Here is a 12,196-nt window from a genome sequence, read left to right as displayed (position 1 = left end):
GAAAGCATTCTGCTTTTAAAAAGCTCATGTGTATACATTAGGCCCACGCAGATAATCTTCTTATCTTTAGGTCAACTGATTGATAACCTTAATTACATATGCAAAACCCCTTTTGCCCTGTAAAGTAACATAATCATGGGGGTCATCTTACAATTCTGCCTACCACACTTACCTCATATAGATATTCACTGTTATATAGATTCAGTTTTTAGGTTGAATAACATGGCAGAGATTTGGAACATTAAATGTGAATCTCCATCATGAATTATATTTAGATTAAATTAGTATTATTGTGATTGTGATGCAAAGGATTTGTGGCACTGAAAAATACATTTGTTTTTAAAATATCTATAAATGTATCAGATATAAGTATATTTTAAAAGACATATTTTAAAGAACTATCATAAATGCTCCGCATATTACCTAGAATTCTTCGATTCCATCAGATGGCAATGAGTAGCACTATCTCCTCAATGTCTGGTGTTAATCATGGTCTTGGTCATACACTAATGACACAAACTCATAGACTTTAAAGCTAAAAAAGAACAGAGATCATCTCTCACCCTCCCCCCTCCAGTCTTTTATAAATGAGGAGCCAGAGACTCAGAGAGGACTATGACTCAGAGAAGCCACAGAGCCAGCTAGTTAGTGGTAGAGATCAGCCTAGAATACGTTTTCTGATTCCCTATCTTATGGTAATAATAATAACAGTATCATTAGGTGAAGATTTGCTAGATATCAGGCAGTAGCCTAAGCACTTTAAATATATCGTTTTCCTTAATCCTCACAAAAACCCTACCAGGTAGGCATTGTTATCATTGCCATTTGACAGTTTGAGAAAACTGAGTCACAGGGTAAAGTAACTTGCTGAGTGTCACCCAGCTGGTACATGATTGGGGGAGTCAAAGAGAAGCAGTTTGATGCCACAGCCTGACTGTGCTCTGCTCTTTCCACCCACGAGCTGCTTCTAACAGGGCCTCTTATATGCAGTTACAGCGTTAGCATAGACAGCTGCCCAAGCTACCCATTGATTATATTCTGACAACAAATCAGTGGATAGCAAAGAATTTGGAGTCAAGGAACTATGTACAAACTCTAGTTCTATCACTTTCTACGTGGCTTCAGGGAATTGTGTAACCCGCTGGGGTCCTTCCATGTTGTATGTATAAAATGAGGATTGTTAGAGTTGTTCTGAAGAGGATGCGTGTAAAAAGCAATCTGTAAACAAAAGGATTACATGCTCATTGTATTGTTATTCTTTGACAGATGGTGGCTGGTTCTCATCACCCTATCAGAGCAGATTTTCAAGTCACTTGTGATGTGATAGAATCAGACATTAAATGAAAAACAATAGATCTTTGACATTGCAAAGGCTATGTCCTGAGACCTTTAGGAATCTCATTTCCTTTGAAAATTATATGTTTCCCGTATATATACTCATTCCACATTTTCAGATTTCACTGAAGTTGTCTGTCTCTCTTGATCGTTTTTTTTCACATGGGCATTCTTCACAGGAAGTGAACAGTAATGCTGCATGGAAGGCCAGGATGCAGCCCTTGGTCTCGCTCCCTCACACCAGCTACCACCTTCCATGATTCCAGTTCACACCTGGACAGAATTCTATTACTTTTTGATGTGGCCATTTGGGGGTCATTCTCATATAAAATCATAAATATTAAATTTATGAATACCGAGTTCTACTCTTCATCCCCATCCTTTTTTTAATTTTAATTTTTATCCTCTTTGTTTTATGTATATGTGTACTTTTTGCTCTAACATTTGAAAATAAGTTGCAGACAATATAGCATTTCAGGTCTAAATACTTTAACATGTTTCTCCTAATGATAAGGAAATTTTTTATAATACTTGCCATTATCTACCTAAGAAAATTAATAATTTTCTTATCCTATCTAATATCTAATCCATCTTCAAATTTTCCCTACTTGTCCTAAAATTGCTTTTAGAGTGTTTTGCTTTTAGAATTTCTTGTTTTCTTTTTTCCCAAAAAGAAACTGATCGAATTATACTCATAGCATTTAATAACCATTAAATTCCACATCTCTGGAATATTTTTTTAATCTGGAACATTTCCCTCATTTTGTTAGTTTATTTGCTTAAATTTTTCTCTTTTTTTCTTTTTTCTTTCTTTCTTTTTTTCTTTCTGAGGAAGATTCACCCTGAGCTAACATCTGTTGCCAGTCTTCCTCTTTTTGTATGTGAGCCCCACCAGCATGGCACTGACCAGAGGTGTAGGTATATGCCCAGGAACCAAACCCAGGCTGCCAAAGCAGAGTGTGCTGAACTTAACCACTAGGCCTTCAGGACTGGCCCAATATTAACTTTTTTTAAGAGACTAGGACAATTCTCTGGAACAAAATCCCAAGTTCCTGGTTTGTCTGGATTTTTTTTTTAATTGCGTCATTTACCCCATTACTCTATCCTCTGTATTTTTGAAAACTAGAAGTTCGTTCCAAAGGCCTGATTAGAAATAATTGTATATTTTTCTCCAGAACAACTTAATAGGTGATGCTGTGTATTTTATATCAGGAGGTACATATGATTGTCCCACTATTAGTGTTACTAAATTTGATCACTTGATTAAGATGATGATAGCCCCGTCTCCCAGTGTTAAAGTGCATGTCTTCCTTTAACAAGTAGAACTAATTTGTGGGGTGATATCTTGGCTCATTTGAATATCCTTTTATCTAATGGTGTTAGCATCCATTGGTGTACCTTATTTAAATCATTTGTTCCACTGGAGGTTGCAAATTGGTAATTTAAAAATTTTATCATTGCTTTTACATTTATTAACTGACATTCCTCTGTAAAGAATAGCTTTTCCTCATTGATGGGGATGCTTTATATCATCTTCTAGTTCATATCAGTACAACATGTTTATTATCAATTATCTAAAATGTTAGGCTTAGATTTTGGAACTGCACTGTAGGTCAGTCATAACTTATATTTATATATACTTTTTCAAAGCACTTTGATGTACATTAAAGTTGGAAATGGAGAACAGATGAAATTTAAAGCAGTGTTTCAAAATGGTGAGAAAATATTTTAAGAGGCTTGGTGAAAGGGATTTCAACAAGTCACTGGCAATATCAACAAATATTTATTAATCTAAAATTAAATTATTAATACCAGGCACTAAAAGAGCTTACCATATCCCCCAAAGCTAATAATATGCATAGTCAATGTATATAAATGCTTTGGCCTGACAAGAAGTAAATTAATACAGATACTTTGGGACTGTCACCCTGTTGCTCCAGCTTTAGTAGTTTCTCAACTCCATGTTTCAGCATGCAAAGCCCTTTGTAATTGGGACTCAGTTTCTTGTCTGACCCACTGCAGCCTCCTCCATATGTTTTGGTTATTTGCACCATCCCTCAACCGCTCATGGTCATTCCCAGCTTCACACCTCTGTCCAAGCTCTTTCCCTTGCCAAAAACACTCTCTTCTTGCCTCTTCTTGGGTCCCAATCTGCTGATTTTTCAAGCCCAGCTCAAATCCCACTGCATCTCTGAAGCTCCTTCCTCCCTGACCTCTCCAGATAGCACTTGTGCCTCTGTCACGTCTGTAGTACTTGACGCAGTTTCCAGTCTTCTAACTGATTTCTGTAAGTATACCTCACACGCAAACTGTTGAAGATCCTTGACATGACTATCCAGGACCAAAAATTAAAAAGCTCTCTTCACATGGCATTGTTGGGTTTTTGCATTCCCTTTGAGAATCTCTCTGAAAGTTACCAATAAATGTGAAACTTATCAAACAGGGCTGTCTCCTTTGTATAGTTTTCTTTGCCTTCTAATATCAATCACCCCACAAAAACAGGTTTTCGTGTGAAAGTTAAGACTAGAATTGAGGATTACTCACCTCTTGTTCTTTGGAAATAATAAGAAGGCCTAGTTCTTTCACCATGACAAAAAGAAAGAAAAAAGAAAAAGACAGGCATAAATTAATCTTGCATTCAAATATTACAATGAAAACAAAGCTTTTTATTTTCTTTAGTTTGAACCTTTTTGTTCCTTTTGTTACCAATTTGAACACTGTTTTAAATGGAAATAAAACAATGGTATTTTGTGCTTCCCAAAGATTTTTTAGAAAATTTTCATCCCACTCAACAAGACGTTGTTTGAAATACCTTTTCTCTCTGTCTCCTTAATAAGAGCATTTGTATCTATGCAGTTCTCTTCATCTGAGGACCTCAAAGCTTTGGCTGATATTCTTTGTTGCCAGATGGTGATGACAAAGCTCTCATCCTTTCGGTTTTCTGTTTGTGCAGAAGCGGGAGGTAAAAAGCTACGGAGCACTGTCCAGAGAAGTACAGAAACAGGCCTGGCTGTGGAAATGAGGAACTGGATGACTCGACAGGCAAGCCGAGAATCTACAGATGGCAGCATGAACAGCTACAGCTCAGAAGGAAAGTGAGTGAGGCTGGCGGGGATGGGCGTCTCTTCCGAGCCTGCGGAGACCATCTTCTCTGTCTCTGTCTCTTTGCTTTCACAAAAGTTAGCTCACACTCGACAGCACCGTTTTCATTTTTGCGGGCTGATTTGCTGTGAAGAGAACTTTTGCTCACCTGCCACTGAACAATGTGACATATCTGACTTTTTATATCAAGAGACATAGGTTTGGGGATAAAGTGTTTCACTTTAACGGCAAGATGCTAAAATGTGACTGTCACAATACATGCAAAACAAATAGCTTGCCTTACCTAGAAATAATACATAAAAACACAAAAATAATAAGCACTCATGCCACACCACATGAACAATGCTGATTTTTAAAATCTTTAAGAGTTATTACTAAAAAATATCGAATACTGATACATATTTAGTTCCATGCAGTAAAAAATAGTTCAGGTAAATGTAATAGCCAATAAGAAACACCACAGAGAAAGTTGGTGAGCCTTTCCTCTATGGAGTTATAACATAGCTTTCCCTTGAATCAAGTGCATCTGAGATATTTTTAAAGCATTTGTAAAGATCATATAGCCCTGTCATCATCAACAAATTAACAGTAATTAGCAACTGCAGATCCATAGACGGATATGTAAAGGAAATTAATAGAGGAAAGTGGGGTTAACTGACCCCACTCCATCATCACCATGGAAGCATCAGATGTTTAGACAACATACGTGTAGCCAGTTCACAGATGTGAGGCGATGGGAGCTGCTGGCAGAGTATTGATGATATGCCCTAAGGATAATTTGTCAGGCACAATTATATAAATACAAGAGTTGTTTATGGTTTCCATACATTTATAAATCAGGTTATATGGGATACATTAACTTGGAAACATTAAAATGTTTGGATTAACTTAATATTTGGGAATTAAGTTTGAGGAAAGAAATAGGTTTGATTTTCATCAAGGAAGTCTTAAAAGAGGTAGAGAATCATGTAAAAAATAAATGAGCACTAAGCACTTATCATTGCAGAGCACTATATTAGATACTGTTAGGGATATAAAAATGTTTAAACTGTGGCCCCTGCCCTCCAGATGTTTATAGTCTCACTGGAAACATTTTTCCAGTGAATACTTATGAATTCAGTCAATAAATTTTCCCATACCTTCCAGTGTTCTCAGCACTGTGCTATGAGTTGGGGATATAAGTCATACAATGGAGCCAAAATCAGTTGGTAGTCATGACCGTGGGCTTTAGAATCATACAGCTTAAGTTCTCATCTGTTTTTTGGTACTGTAGGACCTTGGGCAAGTTATTTAACTGTTCTAAGCTTTGTTTTAATTAGTTGATTGAGCTTGACAGGCATTTATTTAGTGCTTACAACATTCCAGGCATGGTTCTGGGTGCTAGAGATGTGTTAGTGAACAAAACAGAAACAAACACAAAAAATCTACTCTCACCAAACTTACAATCCAATAGAAAAGCTAGATGATAAACACGAAAAGTTGTTAAAATGTATATATTAGAAAAATTGGTAAAATATATAGTAGATTAGGTAGTACAAGTGCTAAGGAGAAAAATAAAGGAAGAGAGAAGATAGAGGGCAAGGGTAGGGTTTTTGTAGGGTAGCCGGGGAAAAGGACACATTGAGTAAAGATCTGAAGGAATTTGGTAAGCATATGGATATGTGAGGGAAGAATATTCCAGGCTGAAGCGCTGTGGAGGCCCTGAGGCAGGAGCCTGCTAGGCATCAGCAGTGGGAAGGGCAGCACTGAGGGGTAAGGGCAGGAGTGGTAACAGCCTAGGAGTTAAGATATGGGGGCCAAGGGGAGGCAGCTTGCATCGTCTTTACATATCGTCATAAGGACTTTACTTTTGCCTTGAGAGGGATGAGAAACCATTGAAGGATTTTGAGCAGAGGCCTACCATTCTCTGACTTCAGTTTTAACAGCTCACTCTGATTGCTTTGGGGGTGGAGAGTAAAGGTGGCAACAGGGAGGTCATTCAGAAGGCTGCTGCAGTAAGACAGAAGATAGAAAATGATGCTGGCCTTAGTGAGGTCAGATTCTGGATGTATTTTGACTGAGAGCCAATAAGATTTATTGATGCATTTGATGTGAGTAATGAGAGAAAGGAGTGTATTAGTTTGCTAGGGCTGCCAAGACAAAATACCACAGACTGGGTGGCTTAAACAACAGAAATTAATTTTTTCATAGTTCTGGAGGCTAGAAGTCCAAGATCAAAGTGTCAGGAGGTTTGGTTTCTCCTGAGGCCTCTCTCCTTGGTTTGCAGATGGCTGTCTTCTCACTGTGTCCTCACATGGCCTTTCCTCTGTGTGTGCAATGCTCCTGGTGTCTCTTCCTCTTCTTATAAGAACACCAGCTGTATTAGATTATGGCCCCATAATCTAATTAAGTCATTAGATTATGACTTCATTTAACCTTAATTACCACTTTAAAGGCTCCATCTCCAAATACAGTCATCCTGAGGGTTAACGTTTGAACATACGAATTTGGGAGGGACACAATTCAGTCTGTAACAAAGAGGAAAGATAACTCCAAGGTTGAGCAAGTGAAAGAATGAAGTTGCCATTTATTAAGATGGAATCTTCTGACAGGGACAGAGTTTGTTTTTTTGTTTGTATGGGGGTTGAGAGTGATATTGGGACAAGTTAAGTTTCAAGTTCCTGTTAGACGTCCAAACAGATATGTAGATGAAGCAGTAAGAATGCAAGTCTGTGGCCCAACAGAGAGGTCCAAGCTGGAGATGTGAATCTAGATAATATCGTGGATGGCATTTAAAATCATGAGACTGGATGAGATTACCAAGGGAATTCATACATATAGACAAGGTAAGAGGACAAATGGTTGAGCTCCCAATATTTAGCAGCAGAATTAGCAAAGGAGACTGAAGTAGATTGGCAAAAGAAGAAAACCAGAAGACTAGAAAGTTTGGAAAGCAAAGTGAAGAAAGTGTTTCAGGGAAGAGGGAAGGATTAATTGAGTCAAACGATGCTAATATTAAATGAATTCCAAGTATTAACAGTTGGATTTACTACTGTGATCCTTGGGCCACCTTGATCAGAGAATCTTGGTGGAGTGGAGAAAAATAAAGCAAGGAAGAGAGCAAGGAAAAACTGATTGGTTTCAAGAGAGAATGAGAGGAAATTGAAGATAGCATATAGAGACAATTCTTTCAAGGAGTTTCAAGGAGAGAAATGGGATGGTAGCTGGAGAAAGAAGTGGAGTTAGGAGAGGGATTTTTTTTAAGGTGGAAGAGATAACAACGTGTGTGTGTGCTGAGAGAAATGATCTGAAAGAGTTTCCTCGTCTATAGATAGGTTAAATAACAGAATCCATCTCATAGTGCGGCTAAGAGGATTCAGTATGATGGTGTTTGTCATGGAGTATGTGCTCAATATGTCCTGAGTGCCGTTGATAGAAATCACTGTCCCTGCCCTCCAGACCGAGGAAGAGAAAGGCACATAAACCAAAGCCTGCAGTACAGTGTGACAGGTGCTTCTGGTGGCATTCGTGGGCTGTTAGGGAATATGGAGGGAGGGCCGTGGGGGCTGGAGTGCAGTGTTGGGATCCGATTAAGATAAGTGGCAAAATAGTAGTACCTACTGTTCCTGCTACAGGAAGAGGCTAGAGGGTAACCTGGCTACCTGAAAGTTCGCAGGAGTTGAGGGTTTAATCCCATATGTTATTTTGCTTTTAGTCTGATTTTCCCTGGTGTCCGCTTGGCCTCTGATAGCCAGTTCAGCGATTTTCTGGATGGCCTTGGCCCTGCCCAGCTAGTAGGGCGCCAGACTCTGGCTACACCTGCAATGGGTAAGAATTTCCGTCACGTGATTTCATTGTTTTTCTTTTAGATAATTGAAAATTACATTCTCTAAATTTCATAGGATCTTTAATAGTACTATCAGCAGGAATGACTATCTTAGATTTTAACAATAAAAAATCTTGAACTAATTTTTTCCATCTCAATTTATGTGCTCTTTAAAGTAAGATACCACTGATAAAATTTTAAGTATATTTTAATTTAAGAAAATATAAGGGAAATGATGTAATGATGTTAAACCAAGGTCTTTGACACAAGCATTTTTCCCACTGCATTTGTATATTAAGAGCTGCTTGTTTCTTCCTCACACACCGTTAGGTGACATTCAGGTAGGAATGATGGACAAAAAGGGACAGTTGGAGGTGGAAATCATTCGTGCCCGTGGCCTTGTTGTAAAACCAGGTTCCAAGACACTGCCAGGTAAAAACAGAAGAGCTTCTACTATTATTGTTCATAATCCACATTTTGCAATTTAGAGACTTTGTTTTTAGTTCAATGCTGAAAACTTTGTTTTCAGATAATCAAGAATACTAATAAATGAGTCAATTATCTGTAGTAGTTTATTGTTTATCCTGAGTGAGTATTCAATGACAGTAGTGTGGTGGGGATAATTTAAGCAGTTGAATAAGTACATAAATAGTAGAAACCCCTGCAAAATAAAAACTGCCATACTTAGATAATTCATTTTGTACAACATGTACATAGAAAGTTCTTTTTCTTCTTAGCTGGTATTTTATGTTTTTCTTCAGATTATCTGGAGCCTCAAAATTTTCCTTGGGAATCCTTAAAGCTCTGGAATTAGAATAAAAATAGATACAGGCCCCCAAAGTAGCATAAGCCTATGTATGCAGGATATTCCAAATATAAAGACTTTTACTTCCTGTAGCATATGAAGAAAGAGAGGCACCATTATAAATTTTTATCGTGATGTCACATATTTTGTACTGAAATCTTGTTATAATCTAAAGTGTTTGGAGCCATGGAAAATGCCACAAACTCCAGATGCATTGTGCAGAGATGTATAGAACATTGGATCTGAGGTATAATAGAGAAGAATTACTGAGGATTCTGAAACTCGGTTTCTAGCTTTAGCACCCCTACTGACTGAATTGTAATTTTGAATCTCTTAACCACTCTATCCTTGTGGCAGTTCTAAATTATCATGTATATTACCTAATGTACAACCTTGCAGGGTGATTAAGACAATTGTGTTTATAAAGGTCTTGGAGCTAGTCAACCGCTATGTTATAAAGAATATTGTGATTTGTATATGCATTGAATGCTTTTATGAAGAGTCTGTCAGATAAATTTCAAGCCATGGAATTCATAATTAGTTGCCTTTTTCTAGCTAATTACGTCAAACCCCACTGTGTCTTGTACCCACACCACCACCAATAAACAAACCCTTTTGAGTGATAAATAAATGATTTATGGGGACAGGTGAGTAAAACAATATAGTTTCAAGCTTGTTTAATTAGATTTAAGTATTGATAAATGAAAACCTGAGTAAGACATCACTCTTGAATATTTTTAGGGACTGGAAACATTTCACCTTATTTAATGCAAGTGTTCAAATCTCCATAATCAGTTCATGGCAAATCAGTGATCAACTCAGAGGCTGGTCAACGTTGCCTAAAACTACCTGAATGGCTGATAGTCCTCTGTTGGCCTAACGATTGTGACATGATGTGGAAAGGCCATAACTTTGGATTGCTAGTCCTTTCAGCCTAAAACTAAGCTCTGGCAGTTGTCACCCGTGAGTTGGGTGTTCCCTGACCATCGCCCATCACCTGACTCTCCTCTGTGTTTTCTTTCCTAAGCACCATATGTAAAGGTGTATCTATTAGATAATGGAGTCTGCATAGCCAAAAAGAAAACAAAAGTGGCAAGAAAAACGCTGGAACCACTTTACCAGCAGCTATTATCTTTCGAAGAGAGTCCCCAAGGAAAAGTTTTACAGGTATTTGCTGAATTGTTTATCCCCTACCTAAGAAAGTATTTTCATGGAGTCAAACCTTATACCCAACATCTTTCCCTATTATCTTTTCTTATTCTTTTCTGCTCCTCACAGCTGAACCTCTTAGGAACTTCAAAACAATGCCCAGTGCTATAAAGCTGTAGGAACTGTTGTTTCCTTTAAAGTGAGCTATAGACTTGCCAATCCCCATCACACATAAACCCCAGTCTCCTTGCACTGCTTACGATCTTGACACTCCAGCGCAGTTCTCCTAGTGTACCTTTGGAGTCTAGTAGATGAAGATGGCTGTCCGACTCATTAAATACAACTGTTTAACTTGCTGTTTGATGTCAGCCCCTTAACTGAATGTATTTTAGCCTTACAAGTTCTTATGTACATGATTATACTGACATTATTCTCCCTTTTATTTTGCCAACAGATCATTGTCTGGGGAGATTATGGCCGCATGGATCACAAATCCTTTATGGGAGTGGCCCAGATACTTTTAGATGAACTGGAGCTATCCAATATGGTGATTGGATGGTTCAAACTTTTCCCCCCTTCCTCCCTAGTAGATCCAACCTTGGCCCCTCTGACAAGAAGAGCTTCCCAGTCATCTCTGGAAAGTTCAACTGGACCTTCTTACTCTCGTTCATAGCAACTGTAAAACTGTTGTCCATAGCAACCAGCGTTACAAAAAAAAAAAATCACAGGTCGCAAACCCTGGTAACACTGCATGCTTAATGTTGTGTCTTCTGAGCCTGTTTCTAGGGATACAAAGCGATCCTGTGTTCTCAGAGGAAGTTGCACACATTGTGCCCTAAAGAAGGCCCTCAGGTGAAAGAGCAGAGCTATGAAGAACTATCAGGTTTAGAGTTCAATACTACTCGAGTTTTGGTCCAATCTGAAGCCATGGATTAATCTCAAAGAATCAGTCAGTTTCATGCAACAAAAGCCCTTTTCAATGGCACCTTTATATTTTTATCGTTCCTTTTTCTTCATTTCTCTGACCCCAAAGCCCTGTTATGCCACAGAAATGGAGCTATACAGCCATTAAGCCATGGTACAAGTCAAGGAGTAAAGTCCTAGGAAGCATCAGGTAAAAAGCAGGGGACCCAAGAAGTGGTCCAGGACAAAACCTCAGCCCTCATCTGGCCGGTGACCAGGAGCAGCCAGTCCAACGTGAACGGCGGTAGACTTCGCAGCTCCAGCAGGCACGTCATGCACTAATGCCAAGATGTGTTGGACTCTGAAAAACAAAATTCTGTGGCTACACTGTACTGAATGAAATTAAAGAAACTTTTTTTTGCATGGACACAGATTAGCTGAATATTTAAATTATTTTCTTGAGGCTGCAACTTGCAAAAAAAAAAAAGAATAAAAATCAGCCATTTTCAACAATTTATATTATTTTTAAAAATAAATTTCACTAGTGCATGGTTTTAAAAAGGGGAGAGAATGCAACAGGGTGATACAAAGATACACCATGTTTATTCTTTGACCATAGTCTGTGTTTTGGCAGACATTACAAATGAAATACTTTCTAGAAGATACTTAAAATTCTCTTTATGTGACAAATAAGTATAATATATTCAATTTATTTCCATGTTAAATATACAAATCTTATGAAGTTCAATATGTGCAAATTGTTCACATCTTTTCTCCTCTCCTCTATCTCACTTTTCCTCCTCTCCCTCTTTTAATCTTTTATTTTCTTTCTCTCTCCCAGAGTGAATATTATACTAAAAAATTACAAGTTTTTGACCTGATACTCTCTTATATCCCATGTTCGATTCAGAGCCATAGATGCTTCTGAATTTATGAATTTCTCAAGGGAAAAAAAACTGTTTATGAGCTTTCTTTATTTCAAGCATGTTGAAAGGATTTTGCAACATGACTTGGGAGTACATTAAAGTAAGTCAGCATGTATTTGATAAAGAAGATATTTGAACTTTTGCAATTTATTGTACAGTGCATGGTAATTT

General features: G+C 37.9%; 1 protein-coding gene across 1 annotated transcript in view; it reads left to right on the top strand.

Moving 5' to 3' along the window:
- The window catches only part of RIMS2 (regulating synaptic membrane exocytosis 2), a 572,812-nt gene extending 561,298 nt beyond the window's left edge, over window positions 1–11,514 (top strand). The window contains exons 26-30 of the mRNA XM_046642144.1: window positions 4,289–4,430; window positions 8,132–8,244; window positions 8,573–8,674; window positions 10,075–10,214; window positions 10,651–11,514. Of these exons, the coding sequence (XP_046498100.1) occupies window positions 4,289–4,430; window positions 8,132–8,244; window positions 8,573–8,674; window positions 10,075–10,214; window positions 10,651–10,869 (716 nt within the window). The 3' untranslated portion in view covers window positions 10,870–11,514. The remainder of the gene's footprint in view (window positions 1–4,288; window positions 4,431–8,131; window positions 8,245–8,572; window positions 8,675–10,074; window positions 10,215–10,650) is intronic.
- Window positions 11,515–12,196: the final 682 nt, after the last annotated feature.

The sequence above is a fragment of the Equus quagga genome, chromosome 16 (genome assembly GCF_021613505.1).
Source record: "Equus quagga isolate Etosha38 chromosome 16, UCLA_HA_Equagga_1.0, whole genome shotgun sequence".
Lineage (NCBI taxonomy): Eukaryota > Metazoa > Chordata > Mammalia > Perissodactyla > Equidae > Equus > Equus quagga.
The sequence above is the reverse complement of the archived record's forward strand: the minus strand, read 5'-3'. Positions and strand labels throughout refer to the sequence as shown.